This window comes from Sabethes cyaneus, chromosome 2, assembly GCF_943734655.1.
Source record: "Sabethes cyaneus chromosome 2, idSabCyanKW18_F2, whole genome shotgun sequence".
Lineage (NCBI taxonomy): Eukaryota > Metazoa > Arthropoda > Insecta > Diptera > Culicidae > Sabethes > Sabethes cyaneus.
In genome coordinates, this window is record NC_071354.1 from 67,529,180 (window position 1) to 67,544,848 (window position 15,669).

The 15,669-nt window shown below is 39.1% G+C and overlaps 1 protein-coding gene across 1 annotated transcript in view; it reads right to left on the reverse strand.

The window, feature by feature from the left end:
• The window catches only part of LOC128735528 (aminopeptidase N-like), a gene marked incomplete at its 5' end in the record, with an annotated part of 74,604 nt that extends 64,380 nt beyond the window's left edge, over positions 1-10,224 (reverse strand). The window contains 10 exons of the mRNA XM_053830011.1: positions 1,051-1,272; positions 1,345-2,499; positions 2,560-2,641; positions 2,704-2,857; positions 2,916-3,414; positions 3,472-3,627; positions 3,685-4,192; positions 8,590-8,617; positions 8,991-9,020; positions 10,216-10,224. Of these exons, the coding sequence (XP_053685986.1) occupies positions 1,051-1,272; positions 1,345-2,499; positions 2,560-2,641; positions 2,704-2,857; positions 2,916-3,414; positions 3,472-3,627; positions 3,685-4,192; positions 8,590-8,617; positions 8,991-9,020; positions 10,216-10,224 (2,843 nt within the window). The remainder of the gene's footprint in view (positions 1-1,050; positions 1,273-1,344; positions 2,500-2,559; positions 2,642-2,703; positions 2,858-2,915; positions 3,415-3,471; positions 3,628-3,684; positions 4,193-8,589; positions 8,618-8,990; positions 9,021-10,215) is intronic.
• Positions 10,225-15,669: the final 5,445 nt, after the last annotated feature.

The following is a 15,669-nucleotide window of genomic DNA, read 5'->3' on the forward strand; positions in this document are numbered from 1 at the left end:
CGTACAAGCGTATTGGTACTCCGCCTGTATCATACAGCACAAGCAATCGAAGCGCTCGGGAACTACGTCACAACGTTCAATTCGTTGCTATAGATTGCATTGAAATTTTTTAACCACGTGGTGTAGTTGCCATGAGCACATAGTTTGTTGTATCAGTTTTCCTCACTAATATAATCAAGCACGTCTTTCCTCCTAACCTGTCTATTTATTATCATTGGTCCATTATGACCACGACATTGCGATTCACCTGAGAGATGTTTTTCCGGGTGATTGGCTGCTGCTCTGACACGGCTGACCTCGACTGTCCTTTCTGCATAAAAATGTCCATTTCACCCCGGCATTTCTTTACTGTTTGGTCGGTTACTCCGACCTCCTGGCCCAAGAAGCGGAACGATGAGGCTGCCTTGCTCTTAGTCTTCCTTTTAAGCTTCTATTGAAATTTGTGGCCAGAACCAGGCTTCCGTTTGACGCTTTTGTCTTTCTCCAACAGAGAGAGGATGCCGTTCTTCAGAAGGAAGAGAACGAAGTGCACCACCATGTTCTATTTATTTGCTCCGGGGAGGAGTTAGCAGTATGAACAAAGCATCGAGCGTAACTGTTTGACTGTTTTTGTCATGGTTGCTGATTTTCATTCATTTTCAACTGATAATGCTGTCAAGGTTTTTTCTGTCCACAATAGGGTTGCTACGATTGGCGACGTATAGGTGGATTCACCATTCGAAAACTCACTAAAATCAGTCCATTTTTAATGCATACGTTATTGCTAATGCCTTACTGAAATTCCGGCCCTTTTTAGCGCTCCCAAGAGCGAGCGCCCTTGGTGGGGGCCAGTCTGGCTAACCGCACGCTATTGTCAATTGCTTCTACGTGATAGGAATGTAAATGATACAAACCATGTGAATAATTTGAAATATCTCCCTATGTCAAATCGCTGTAAAATAAATTTAAAATATTTTACTTAAATTATTCGAAATCTGAATCTGAACCGAAATAGCAATGTATTGTGGACATTTTTTGAACGTCACTTTTCTATTCAATCAATTAAGTTACAATTCAAATGTCACTTCCGACGGTGTTTCTATCATTTCCGATACAATTGCTGCATTTCTTTGAAACCAATTTTGATTGTACTGTAACTTGGCTTGCACTGTTTCTAGTAATTCTGGTGCCTCCCGCTGGACAACATTCGTCAGCTGAGCAGCTGACGCGGGGTCCACCGTGTATTCGGCTAAGTTCTCCAGGAAAGTAAAGGTTTCACGACGATTAGAATTACTGCAAGTAGTTGAAAAATGATTAAAACTTATCATTATAACAATTAAAAATAATTTGGATTTAGTATCATACAGTTGTTTCAGCAGGTTGGTTGAATTGTCAATCAGTTCCATTACTGTCTGCATGCCTTCCGACGAGGCCTGGTAAAGTGTTTGTAGAGCTTGCAGTTTTTCACTTCCCTTGAAAGTGTTTGTCATAATATCGTTCAAATACTCTCGCATAATAGATTTATTTCTGATGCAAGCAAAGGCTTCTAAAAAGTGACTTCGTTCCACATAATCAGGTGTGCCTTTGAAAGACTCAAGCAAACTGATGTAATCGTTGTAACCGATATCGCGGATCTTAGTGCAAACGATGAGCTGCTCAGCTTTGGATTTGAACGAGAAGAAAGATTTCTTTCTTATGTTCTCAAACCGTGTAGCAGCTTCTGTCTGGCACTGAGGGTCATATTCACAGCCCCATTCTAAAGCAATCGAGCGTACATCTTTGATGTCAGTCGAATCATCCGCACTGGTCTCGTAGCCATACGCCAAGAAAATATTCGCGGTTAGTTGTGCTGCGTAGCTTTCTAAAGTTTTTAATGCTTTCCAATCGTTGCGCAGCATTCGTTTCAAAAATTTCAGATTAGTGCTTGCCGTTGCCCATGGTACATATTCGACTTCATATTGTAGATAATCGAATATTTTAAATGCTGTGTAGTAATCTAACTGACCGGCGTGGGCTAGATTCATAGAATCGTCAACCAGTTGCGATCGAGATACTTTATCGATGGAACCGGTGTTCTCATAGAGATTGTAGATAATGCTTTCCCACGTTTGAGGGTCGTAATTTACCCGATAGTATCCTGTGGCTAGCGGATTGATAAGTACAAAATCGTTCTCTAGTAGTTCAATTTGGTATTCCATTTCCTGCTTGTCCGCTGGTAGCCAGAAGGCGGCACTCGAGTTAAATATTCCGTTGCTACTGGGAGTAAAGTAGCTTATCGGAATCCACCAGTATTGTGGTTCGGGATTATCCTGTGGTTGATCGTAGAAGCGCTCCTGGTTGAAGGAAAATGTATTTGTATCGCCGATACGTTTAACATTAACCACGGGTGCACCGGGTTGATTTGACCAAGATCCGACCACTTCATGTACAGTCATACCAGGGGGGAGCACACCGTCCTCTTCTACTGCTTGTGCTAGACTATCGAATAAGTTTTGGTCTGCTACAACTCCGTTGTCTTTGCTGAAAATAGTGTAAAACATTGGAGTTTCATTGATAACATCATATTGAATAAAAACTCACTTCTGTTTGATGTAATATTGTAAACCTTTCCGGAAGGTAGCTTCTGTGAAGGCATAGTTGAACATACGAAGAACACTGCCAGCTGCAAATGTTTTATTTCATCAATCAGAACTCACTAAACAACTTTATAGCTTGAATGCTTACATTTGGCATAAGCAATGCCATCGAACAATCTGGTGATATCTCCCGGAGTTTCTACCCAATGAGTCATGGGACGCACAGTCGCGCTGGCATCTGTACGCAATGCATTTTCCCGAACCGATGCAAATCGTTCTCTCATTTTTAGCTCTGGATGACTCTGCGAAAAAATTTTAGACATCATTTCTCAAGTACTGATACGAAATCATATCATTTACCAACTCCGTTAGATAGTACTCGTACAATTGTGCGAATCCTTCATTCAGCCAAAGGTACGACCACCACTTGGGAGCCAGCAGGTTGCCGAAAAATTGGTGCGTGTATTCGTGACCGATAATCCTAACCGCACTGACTTTTCTGGTTTCGTCAACGGTTGCTGAATCGAAAACAATATAAGACTCACGATAAGTTACCAATCCCCAATTTTCCATGGCTCCGAAGTAGAAGTCACTATCCCTGATGGCTACATTGTCCATTTTGGACAAGGAATAACTGTAGTCAAAATATTCTTCGAATGCACGCAGAAACCGAACGGAAGCCTCAACCGAGTAGGTTAGTTGATCTTTCGCCGTTGGTCTAGCCACCGTCGAAATGGCCAGCTGATTCGGTTCATTCACAACCTGTCGTTCGGAAGCGAAGTCCGAAACTAGGAATGCTACAATATACGTTTGCATCCGTGGTGTCCTTTGGAACGTGGTGAGCTTTTTGCCATTTGGTCTATAGAAATGTATATAATAATCAGCTGTGATTTTTTTCGAAAACCTTTAAACCTACAAAAGGGTAATTCCCACTGCCGGCGAATTAGCTTTCGCATTGTACTCCACTCCGCAGGCAATTTTAACATCGTACGTAGTTTTGATGCCCGGTTCATCATAACAGGGAAAAGCTGATCTTGCACTACACGCTTGAAATTGTGTCACTCCCAAGTACCTGTGTAAAATAAACTATCCTTGTACCATCATCACAATCCAATAACCTGTCTCATACCTTATCTCTCCCTCAGCAGTCTCATAAGAAGTTCGATAAAATCCTAGCCAGTCATTGCGCTCTAGCGAGTTGGTAAAATCAATATCTAGCACATAGTTCGTTCCGACTGCCAGTACTTCCTTGGTGTTGACGATCAAAAATTGTTTATCCTCATCAAAGTCGTATCCACTGAGCGCAACTGCCAGCTGATTGCTGTTGCGAACTTCCAGCCGGTTGATCACATTCCGAATGCTGTGAAGCACAATCTGCTGGGTCCGTTCGAGCACCGTAATACTAATTTGGACATTGCCAGTATATTCAAACACTCCAATATGCACATCGGTGTCCAGGTACAAATTGTAATGCGTTGGAACCGTTGCATTCGGTAATCTGTACGACAAGAATTCGCGTGATTCACGTTCACTTAACGGGTTGGCCAGACAAATGCCAACCGCGAGTGCCAGCACCGGAAACAACCGTATCATTTTCGACTGCCGCGCGGTCCCGAAACCGTTCGAGTACTGTCCTCCTTCGGCACATAAATATGAGCTATTATTACAAAGCTTCTTCATTAGTCAATATCTTATCTGACGCCGAATGAACGCGTTATCTGGGTTAGTTTATTCGCTCAATTCGACGTGAATGAATTGTTCGGAGAGACGACGCGACGCAGTCTTATCTTTAACAGCCCGGTATTCCCAGCTGATTGATCAATCGTGGCGAGACCAGTGTTTTATCACAGGTAAAGGTTGTATACTTTTCCGAAAAAGCGGAAAACTGTTATAAACAGGGAAAATCTGAAGCTACTAATGTGTTTACACATTTAAAATTTCTCGCGTTCTTGAATCTGTGAAAATTTTCGTTAGCTTTTAAGTAAAGTTATGGTTCACGCAGTTGGGCTCTGAGTTCATAGAGGTTTAATTAGATTCAGGCTTCCATTTTTTGCTTCAATGTTCACTTTTGTATTGATTCGGTTGAGATTAGTCGACTCTGAAGAAGGTTTTTGATTTCGATAGATTTAGGCTGATCGTTTTCAGGTATCCGCGAAAACATGCAATTAATAATTTAGATTCGACAAATTAATCAACATGCCTGACTCCACCCCAGCGGTCCCCTATGTTTCGACTACAGAAGGTACAAGCCATACAACTCTAGACAAATATGAAGATGCTGATGATATACCTCTCCAACCCACCAGATAACCAAATCAAACACTTTCACAATCTATTAAGTGGTTATCGACATGACATAGTGAATAATTTGACGGCGTCCCACAGATGGATCAGGAAACACCGGGGAAGTCATCATTCCACGGCGTCCCGGGTGGTGAAGTCATTCAAAACGACCCAGCGGCGGTTAGGCAGCGGCAGAAAACCGAAGAGAACACACCTGGTGAAGGTCGGTAGAGTCTGATTCAAGCGTCGGCCGAAACTTTCGATTCGTGATATGGCGAAGAAGGATGTTTTCATCTGGTTTGTCCAAAAAACGATTAAACTAGCCGGCCTCTACATCGTCAAGGAACCGTAGGTACCGAACCGGAACGACAAAAAAACTCAGTACCCAGAACCCACATCAGAAAGCTATACCGCTAGCAGTGCTCGAAAAAATTGACATCCCTATGTGAAAGCGAATATAAAATGCATTCAACGCATAGTTTAACCGTTGGTAGTATTATTCTACCTATCAGCCCATGGAGATGACTACTGAACTGCTCATAGTGTTTGTCTTTCTCAGTTTTCTACCCTTCAAAACGATTCATTCATGAAATGCAGTGCTGAGTGGTTTTTTTTGTTTGATTATAGTCACTTTAACAGCTTGGGTCATTCGTGACTTCTGCGGTGTTGGGATTTGAACCCAGGTCCTCAGCGTGAGAGGTATGAATGCTAACCACTACACCGGGATTAACCCCCTTGCTGAATGATTGCTCGACTAAGCTGTTAGTCAGTTTTTATGCTCTTGAGTGATATTTTAGATTTTATAGTTTAGTTTTTTTTAAATGCTTGCTTTTCAAAATAGGCATAAGCATAAACATAGGATACCGCCCGTGTGCTGCTACTCCGTTATTGACCAGGACCGATGAAAATTGCAAAATGATGGCTGGAAAAAGCATCCTTGGGACAGTACACTATTCATCATTGTGCAACCTTATCAGGTCCCTGCATGCTAATCAATATCGACGCCGGCCACGTCCGAATGCGGGTCCTGGTGTGATGGGAAGGAATGTTAGTCCGATACTTGTTGCTACTAAAGACCAGGCAATCTTCTGCATCTTCACAAGCATTTCGGGAAAGAAATTGTTGTTGCGCGGTTTCGGTGTGGTTTCATGAAAACGTCCGTGAAATCTTTTAGCACCGACTAACTCGGATATTCAATTGTTTCAATCGAGAACATGCTACAGATATCGTAAACTGCTTCGTCTATCCCGGTACATGTGTTACTTATGCTTTGTCTAAAACGTCATCGAAACCTGTTGGAATACCTTACTGTTATTATAAACCCAATGTATTGGTAGCGAAAGTTATCTAGCATTGTTTATTCATCAATATAAAGAACAATATAGTATCACTAAATTATGCGCGCGAGACTGTAATATTACGGTGAGTTTGATGCATCAACGACGAGAAGTATCCAAGAGCCGAAACAACACGCTCGTCCGAATCAACCCGAAATCTCTCATAGAATCGAAAGCATGGTGATTAAAGCAAAAACGATCCACGCAACTGCCAGATTCTGCCACGACCTATATCAATCTACTCTAATACAGCACGACCTAATACACAAATGAAAAATCAAATACCGTGACCGCTCCTAATTCTGCGCAGCTCCTAATTCTGCGCATTTTTCTTTATATGAGTATTTTTTAACATGTGCATAACTATGATCATTGCGCTATTTTTTTATAAATGTCTGTTGAATATTACACCATTATTCACAAACGGGCCATAATATTTAAGAGCGAAATAATTTAACGTGAAACTGAAAGTATTTTATATGGCAGAAAACATCGTCGTTAGCACCAACGCTAAGATTGTCCTTCTAGAAAATTAACAAATATATGATCGAAATTCTTTGCAATGATCAAATTACCCAGCATAGTTAGAAAGAATAATTAGTTTTAGTCATGTTTTAGACAAAAAGAGTGATTACAGGCATTGCTTTCCTTAGAAAAATGCGATGCAATAATGCGCAGATTTAGGCACAGATTTTTTATTCATGCTCCAAATTCTGCGCAGTAATGTATCCTACGAAGAAATCGCGAAAGAATACGCAACCTCACCCAAATGGCTGAGGTATAGAGGCATGAAAATTCAAGTAAAATCTTTAACTTGCATTGATAGGCATCCTGTGCTGTGTCTCGGGGTCCAAACCTAGGAGCGCCAATTTTTTTAATGCCCAACCTCATGGGGCTGTTAGAGAGTGAGGAAGTGGTTTCTATATAAAATACAATTTTTAGTGTTAGTCTACAGTGTAAGGTTCAGTATGCAGAAAACCCGAATCAATTCGCCCTTCACGTTAAAATATTTAAAATGAAACAATCAAAATGATAACAATATTCCTTTGCCACCCGGACAGCACAAGAAGGCCGGATCATGGATTTAATTGGATCATGGATTTTGGGTGCGCAGAATTAGGAACAAACATGCGCAGAATTAGGAACCTGGGCAAGAAAGTGCGCAGAATTGGGCACCGAGGATAAGTTTACAAAACGAAAAATAAACTCAATTGTTGGTCGACTTATAATTCTCATATTTTTTACCAGATATTATAGATCGTAACACTACACGTTGCTGCTATCCACGTTGTTAATTTAAATCTAGAATACTTAGAATAGCGGAAGGATCATACAAATGTCTTAACTGCGCAGAATATGGACGTTCACGGTACTTATCTCAAGCTCCTAAAAGATCCAAATACTGGTCTGCTTATTTTGATGGCACCTGTACACACAAATCCGCATTCGACTTCGTTTATTATTCATATAAAAAGTAGCGAATTTTTTTTATTATACTCTGATATTCACAACACTCGCGATCAATGACTTGCACAGGTCTTTGGATAATTCTTTCGTGATATTCGTAATATTTTAAAGTCAAATTGCAATTAATTGTGGAGCATACGGGAATAGATCGACCGCACCGGCATCATCTTTTTCCACTCTCCTCTTAAAATACTTACTTTTTAAAATCAACCTAAACCTGGCTGAAAGAAATTAATTAAAACTTCGTAGCAATGTTTCCGTTAATTGTAATTTTGTTAGCTGTTGTCGCCAGTTCAAAATGTTTCATATTTGATTCCAGTCACTATTGTCGGGAATGAATGAATGTAGAAATCAGTACGAACCTGACCGCTAGTGATTCCCTCGAATCGTTGGTTTTAAGTTGGTAATGATGAATTCATTTCACCTGTACTAGAAACAGCAAAGAAAGAGTAGTATATTGCATCAATTCAGGCGTATTGCATAAATTGAAAATGGGATTTCCAAGCACTGACGACGAGTGGCTAACATAACCGAGGTGCGTCGTGATGGACGACGAAACTAACAAGCAGTACTAGTGGATCACTCAATTTTGCTTGTTCAGGTAAAGCCAAGGAGGGTAGATGTCCTCCCGAAGCTACATCAGATACTGCGCGCTCTCATTGTGATCTTCATTGGTATAATATCCCCACTAGACAAATGAAGTTAATCTACCCAGTTTCGATGACTGCACCGTTTCCGTTTGCTTAGCTAATAGTAACACATCGAAAGCAAGCTGACAACTCAGAATATATTACCAAAACGTCAGAGGTTAACGTAAGAAGATTGATGACATAGTCGTTACTGTGACCGATGCTGAGCATGATTTTGTTCTCCTGACCGAAAACTAGCTGAATGACGAAATCACAATCACGAAATCAATTGTTTATAGTTTAGACCAATGTACTTACCGTGTATACCGTCCAGATTCGGATCCCTCTAGTAGTGGAAAAGCACTTGGTGGAGGATAAGAAATAGAAAGTAAGAAATTGTCGAGATCGAACGCTTGATCTTGTTTTTGTAATTCCAGAAGTCTCCCCGCACTAGGATTACTTTGAAGCATACGAAGCACTTGTTGATATCGATCCACAACATGCGCCGCTTTTAGTAATCCATGTCCTTACTAACGGGTGGCAACTAAAATTTTGGAATTTTTTCACGGCCCCTTATGCTCAACAACAAACGTGCTGCTCGAGCCACAAATGCTGATACCTGATACAAACGAGCTCAGAGAAAAATGAGAGTATGTATGTATTAGCTCTCTCTCTCTCTCTCTCTCTCTCTCTCTCTCTCTCTCTCTCTCTCTCTCTCTCTCTCTCTCTCTCTCTCTCTCTCTCTCTATCTATCTCTCACTCACACACACACTCCTCTTTATGTTAATATTTTTTGTATTGTTTATGCTTGCCCAGTTTTGCTAAAAATGGTGTCAAAACAAGAAGCATTTCGGGAGCGCGTTGTACACTTCTACGAACTGTCACAGAAATCTTGGCAAAGAGTATACGGTACAACATTTAAAAAGCAAATATGTTGCGGCTTCGACTGTTTACCATCCATATCCTAAAACGCCCAACAAGTATTCGCAATCAAGGTAGGGAAAGACCAGCCAAAATTATGGACGCAGAAGGACATCGTTCTCTTTCTCGTGTCTTCAACAACAAGCCCTCTGGTTTGGCTATCAATTAAGATGCACCAGACGAATGTTTGAAGAAAATTTTGATTCCGTTTCTAGAAAAACATCATGCAGATAGACAATATGTGTTTTGGCCGAATAGAGCATCATCGCATTATGCCAAAAAAAAACACAATCGTTCCTGAGTCCGGACTACCCATTCGATTCCATTTTTACCCAAAAACTACGAAATCGAAGATTTCTTCGGGCTTTTGAGTTTCTTAGTGTACCACGAATTGTAAACAGTTGATTGGTAGAATCAAGAGATGCATCCGCAAAGTTGACATGACGGTCGTACAACACTCCTGTATCGACGTTAAACGAAAGCTTCGCCGAACAGCCGATTACGGACCGTTTTTAAACGTACACTAGTTTTTTTTCAACAATGGATAACGTATCTTTAATTTCGGTAAATCAGATCTTCTTCATGTATCTTTGCCTTTTTTTTGACAGCTTGAAAAAAAAATTCCAAAATTTTAGTTGCCACCCGTTACAGTTGATAACCATCTATCTTCTTGGTGGTAGGTGCAAAGGGCATTCATGCTAAAATAATTACCGTCGGCGGGGAGGCGTATGTCTGCGTGTATGGAATGCTTAGGGACAAGATCGTCAGAGTCCATTTATGGCAGTCAGTATGGCACCGAATATCACCCTTCCCTTCCCTTCTTCACTGTATCAACATGTTCCCATAGACTCGGGAAACCATCACAAAAAATAAAATTAGTTCAACTAACCTGCTAGCCGTAATAAGATCTTGCAACTCGAAGCACTAAACATTGTATTCTATAGGTTCTATTGCTTTTTGGGGCATAACTTACACTAAATAGTGAGATTTCTGCCTAATTAAAATTCATCACTATTTTTTCACTTTTTCGCCGCCGATTTTTCTTTAATTTTTTTCGACCGTTCCATTCATCACATTACTCGCGAAATTTAACTTGAAACACAGAAAACTTGAATTTACCACCCGAACAGTTATCTGGTAAGATATTAGGGTAGTTGATCCAATAGTTGTGGTAGTACCAATAGTTGCGCTACTATTCATCATTAATGCATATTTTCGTCACCGTAGCATTTTAGATAAAACAATTACATTCATTATATAAAACAGGTTTTTAGAAGTATTGGTAGTTAGACTACACCATTTAAAATTAAAGCATTATTGGCTAAAATGCCAATTTTCCAAAATCCAACGCGCAGTTGGAGCGCACAACTATAGGCGCTCATCTATAGCTTTGCTACGATGTTTTTTCACTTAGCAACCTAGCAATGTATATGGAATACCACAATTAAAGGAACATCAAACTTAACTAACGAAACATTACCGCAACTGTTGGTACAATATAATTGAATCGGAAAATTCATTTTTTCTTTATAAAGCTTCTCGTACAACGAAAGCAATTGTCTTGCCTTGTGACAAATACCTTGTTTTTGATAAATTTATGTCCCACAAGCATTAATTGAAGCATGTACCTCAATAAACAAGAAAAATGAAGTTATATTGTGCTTAGTGGCGCAACTAATGGATCATCTACCCTATAATGATTTTGCCCAAATTGTTCACTTGAATTGATATGAAAAACTTTACTTTGTTTCGATTGCAATTCCGAATCCGCGACCGTCGTTGTTGATACGTTACCAAGGAAACGGGAGTGATGCCATATTTATGTTGAGCATGAAATCGGCCAATAATTTTCGCTATTAAATTAACGATCGTAAAGTGTCGAAAATATACTTATAAAATTCTCTGCTAATAAAATTCACCGTAAACAACATTTTTTGTGATAGAATTACTGTCGGATCTAGTTCAACAGCAAAAATGGGTACGCGATTCTACGTTTCATAATTGTTCATAACAGATTATTACCTACTACTAACAACTCAGCATAAACAAAACGATAGTGGAAACAAGTACTAATTCCAGTAAAAAACAGCTGGTCTCTGACGACCTTCACCTTAAGACTGAAGGGTCAAAATTAGTTATAAGACTATCTGCTAGAAGGGTGTAGCGGTAGTTTAATTGCAAAAACTTGGGTTCCAACCGAGAGGGTGTGCTTTGGTGTCCCACCTGCCATTTGACCATCCAATATATTTTTGGACTCATATCGAAATTTCCCAGTTTCATTCAGTGAATTATCACAGCAATCCAGAACATTTATTCCTCCATTTCGCCCCCGCCCAGACAGAAACCACCTTGGTCTAATAGTCATTTGCAGGAATTAAAGCGACTGAGAGCATCGGCACTGCGCAATTATTCGACGCGGTCTCCTAACAAAACGGGAGTTCGTTATTGCCAGTAATAAAACTATGGAACTTACAATCGGTTTCTGTACTTCAGAGACGTATTAAGTACGTACTCAATTTGATTTAAGAGGACATGAACGACTGAAAATTTTGAAAAAAAAATTAATTTTTAATTTCAGGTTTTGATTCTGCAGTCTTTTCCGCTTATTTTGATACTAAATTGTTAATGATCCGACCACGGGAAGTGACCGAAAAATGATCATACACATAAGCATTCCAGTACGGCGTGGAACAACTTCGGCAGAATAAAACGCCGCTCCTGGAAAACCATGGTTTTCAAACTTTATGTACCTTTTTCTCAGAAACTACACAACGTATAGGAACAAACTTTTTTTTTTGTTTTGTTGGTAGTAGCTTGGCAATGACTTTTATTACTTTTGAGGTTTGTAAACGAAACACAGCCAGCGAAAAAAGAAAAAGAAGCCAAAATTTAATTTTTTCAGCCATCTTTTCTTCTTCTTTTTCGTTTTTCTCAAGCTGTGTTTTGTTTACGAAACTCAAAAGTTATATAAGTCTTTGGGGTCAGCTTTGTTGTGCAAAGCCATCAGGTCAAACTACGAGTATGGTCCGATGGCGAATTGACTGAAAAGGCTGATATTCATGCCCCATCTACGAGAACGGTTCGAGCATCGACCGTTAATGCAGCAATAATTGAGGCATGATCGTTCTCAAATCGGCACATCAAATTCATTTCTGTATCTTATTCCACAAACGGCAACTGTTACAGAAATTATTTAACGGGGAATGCCAGTGTGGTTCTCGAGAAGGACGCTCCAATATGAACCATATGTTTACCCTACGACGACAGATTCTCCACAAATTTCGAGGATGTAACTTGCAGACCCACCATCTGTTTACATACTTCAAGGCAGCATTTGATTCAGCAAATCGAAACAGAAACTGGCGAAACATTATTTTTCAAGGAAACTGTATAGGTTGTAACCTGTCACCCTGGATGGTATCACATTACGTACTAAAGTGGCAGGTAGGTTGTTTGTAGCGTTAGATGGTTTGTAAGAAGGTGTTCGCCTGTTATTGAAGCACATCTGGTATCCGCATAGGGTCGATAGTTATAAAGATTGCGCCATAGAAGTAAAGTGAGTAATCTACTAAAAGCTGTCCCAGAAAAAACAGTTTTCAATAAAAATAAAGCAAAAATGTTAGAAATTTTCGATAGATATACTATTAAAATATGATTAATACAACAGTTTCTTAATTTTTGCTACATGTCAGTTGTCTGTAAGCTGGCGCATCTTTTTGCAAACGTTCTTCATAAGGTTCATCACAGACTTTTTAGCGTCAAGTTTTGAAACTTTTTACAATCCTTATTAAACTGTTTAATGATCTTTGCTGGAGAGCTATGTTTCTAGAGATCTGCCTTCGTCAATGCTCCAAGTTCATGTCTTTTGGAAACGTCCAGTTAGCTTCGAGGTGCGATACTGGTCTAACAAGCCCATCGTTGCACGTTAGAATATCGGCTACGCGGTGCTTGCTAGATAGAATCAGTAGGATCGTTGCACTAGCACCGTCATTGTCCTGTACTTTAACGACTGGCTACGAAGTTTGTCGATAAAGAAGGGTTAAGTCTTGAAAACACGTTTAAACCGAAAGCTATGCTTTGCTTATCTTTTGGAACGAATGTTACATCGTTGGACGTATACATTCTACGGATAATTTCATGTAATGGCAAGACGTTGAATCTGACCACAAGATAACAGAATCCTTGTGGTTACGAATCGTGGGCAGTCGTTTTTGTAAACATTTCTTGACGTACATTTGGTTGTTCATCAAAGCAGTTGTAATGTACTTTAGTTATGCACTTAGAATTCCTAGCAAGCATCGTATCGTACAGTTTTCGTGCTCCTCCTGCTTTTGCTCGAAAGTCTTCATTATTCGATTACCCAAACGAGGGCTCGCCGGATCTTTCGATGTAATTCTGTTGAAAGCGCAGGCATTTTGAAAAAATCCTGCTGAAAAAAAATGTACCGCAGCAAAAGTGCTGAGCTTGAAAGATAAATGTAAACAGTCGGTCCTTGACTAAACTCGTGTTTTTAGTCTTTGTCCTTGAAATGCGGTCAGGCATTAATCTTAATATTTTTTTGAAACGATGGTTCTACAATTAATTGACACCTTCCAGAGTCGGCAGCTTTATTAGTCTTCAGTTGTCCGATTTCTTCTACAGATTATATATGAATCGTTTGTTTGAGAAACCCAAGTCCATTCGGCACTATTGTTGGAAAACAACAAAAAACTGATTTTCTCAAAATTTTGAACCAATCCTTATATTTTTTGGTATGAGGTTCTATGATAGTATCTAAAATACATTATGTAGACTTATCTTTTGATCAAAATAATGATTCTAGCTGAAATTACAAGGCTTTAAAGTTGATGGATATTTGGGGTTTCTCAAACAAACGAGAAATTGATGGTGCATTTAAGTAGTTTTAGGCCGTTTCTATTCAAACTTGTGATCCTTTCATGCTCATAGTATGTAATTTGTTACCATATATCACTGAGGATGTTAAAAAAATACGTACCGCTAAGAAGAAGAAGAGGGAAGGGGCGCTAAATATGATTTATTAAAAATTTTGAAGTAGAAGAATACAAGTTTTAGAAAAAGTTTTGTACTTTTTTAATCGAAATTTTTATCATGGTTTGCATTTACCTATTAAAAATAAAAGGTAAATGGAATAACGATGGTTTTTGAATTGCATAAATGGACCAGATTACACGAATTCACATCGAATAAAATAACTTGATACTTTGCCAGTAGTAATTAAAGATATTATAACCAGAAAATAAACATTTTAAATCTTGGATAACAACCGTACTATGATCATGGAACAGAATCTGAGAACAAGGGTCTGTTCTCAAATTACGTTATACCAAAAGGAAATGGAAATACGTGAACAGCACATTAAATACTTCGAACGGATAAACTATTGATTTTACAATTACTCGGGAGTGCTCGACATTAGGAAAAGCAACGAGTTAACAAAAAAGATAATTAGAAGATTAAATCTTTTATTAATATATTGTTCTATTATTAACATTGTATAGTAAATGGTGGGTTACTTCTTTTGTGAGAAACGCATGGATAGTTTAGTCTGTCGATTTCTGGAACGAGATTGCTACAATTTGTACTGTATCTAGATTACAAGAACGGTTTATTTACGTTTATCTTGTCGACCAACTAATCCAAGCTTATCTGCATTTGCAATCAGCTTTACCTTTTTAGTTAAAACATCCTTTTCTTTTCGATTTTATACGCCTTTCTTATACTTTTAATAACTTTCGCCTTGTATTCTGTAGTCCGCCGAACACTATGTTTCTTCTTTTTGACTGTGTCCAACTAGTAATTTTCGATTCCGAAGAGATTTTTATACTATTGAATTGTGTTGCGAATACTGCTTACAATATTGCACGTATATATTGAATGATCATTTTGTACTTATCGCTGCGGCGCTCTGGGTGATTATCGGAAACATGGATATTTGGGGTTTCTCAAACAAACGGATATTTGCAACCCCAATTAAGAGGGGTTCGTGGAACTAACTTTGTCTGGAATTTTGAGGGAAGGTGTAGACATCCTCTAGGATTCGAAAACTGTTAAAAAGTCAATTTTCATAAAAAATGGCGTTTGTGGGGTTTCTCAAACAAACGATTCATATATATTACTCCTACGTGACTTTCATTTATTAGTAGTTAAGTTGATTGACAATACATTGTTGCATATACATTGTTATTCATTAAAATTATGTTAAATTAGTATGACAACTGAACATTTCACTTAAAATGAAATCTTCGGTGCGTTATTTCGACCTGAAGCTATGGTCATATTATATCTCGACTTTCAAAAGATGAGGTACGTTAGGTGAGAGCAAACTGTAAGGGACACCATTTGCCGCAGGCAAACGCCGGAGCTGCTCATTCACCTTGAACATAATCTCCGGACCCGGAGGTTATGACATCTAAACACAAAACGTAATTTGTCTCTGTCGTTTCGTAACATTTCAAC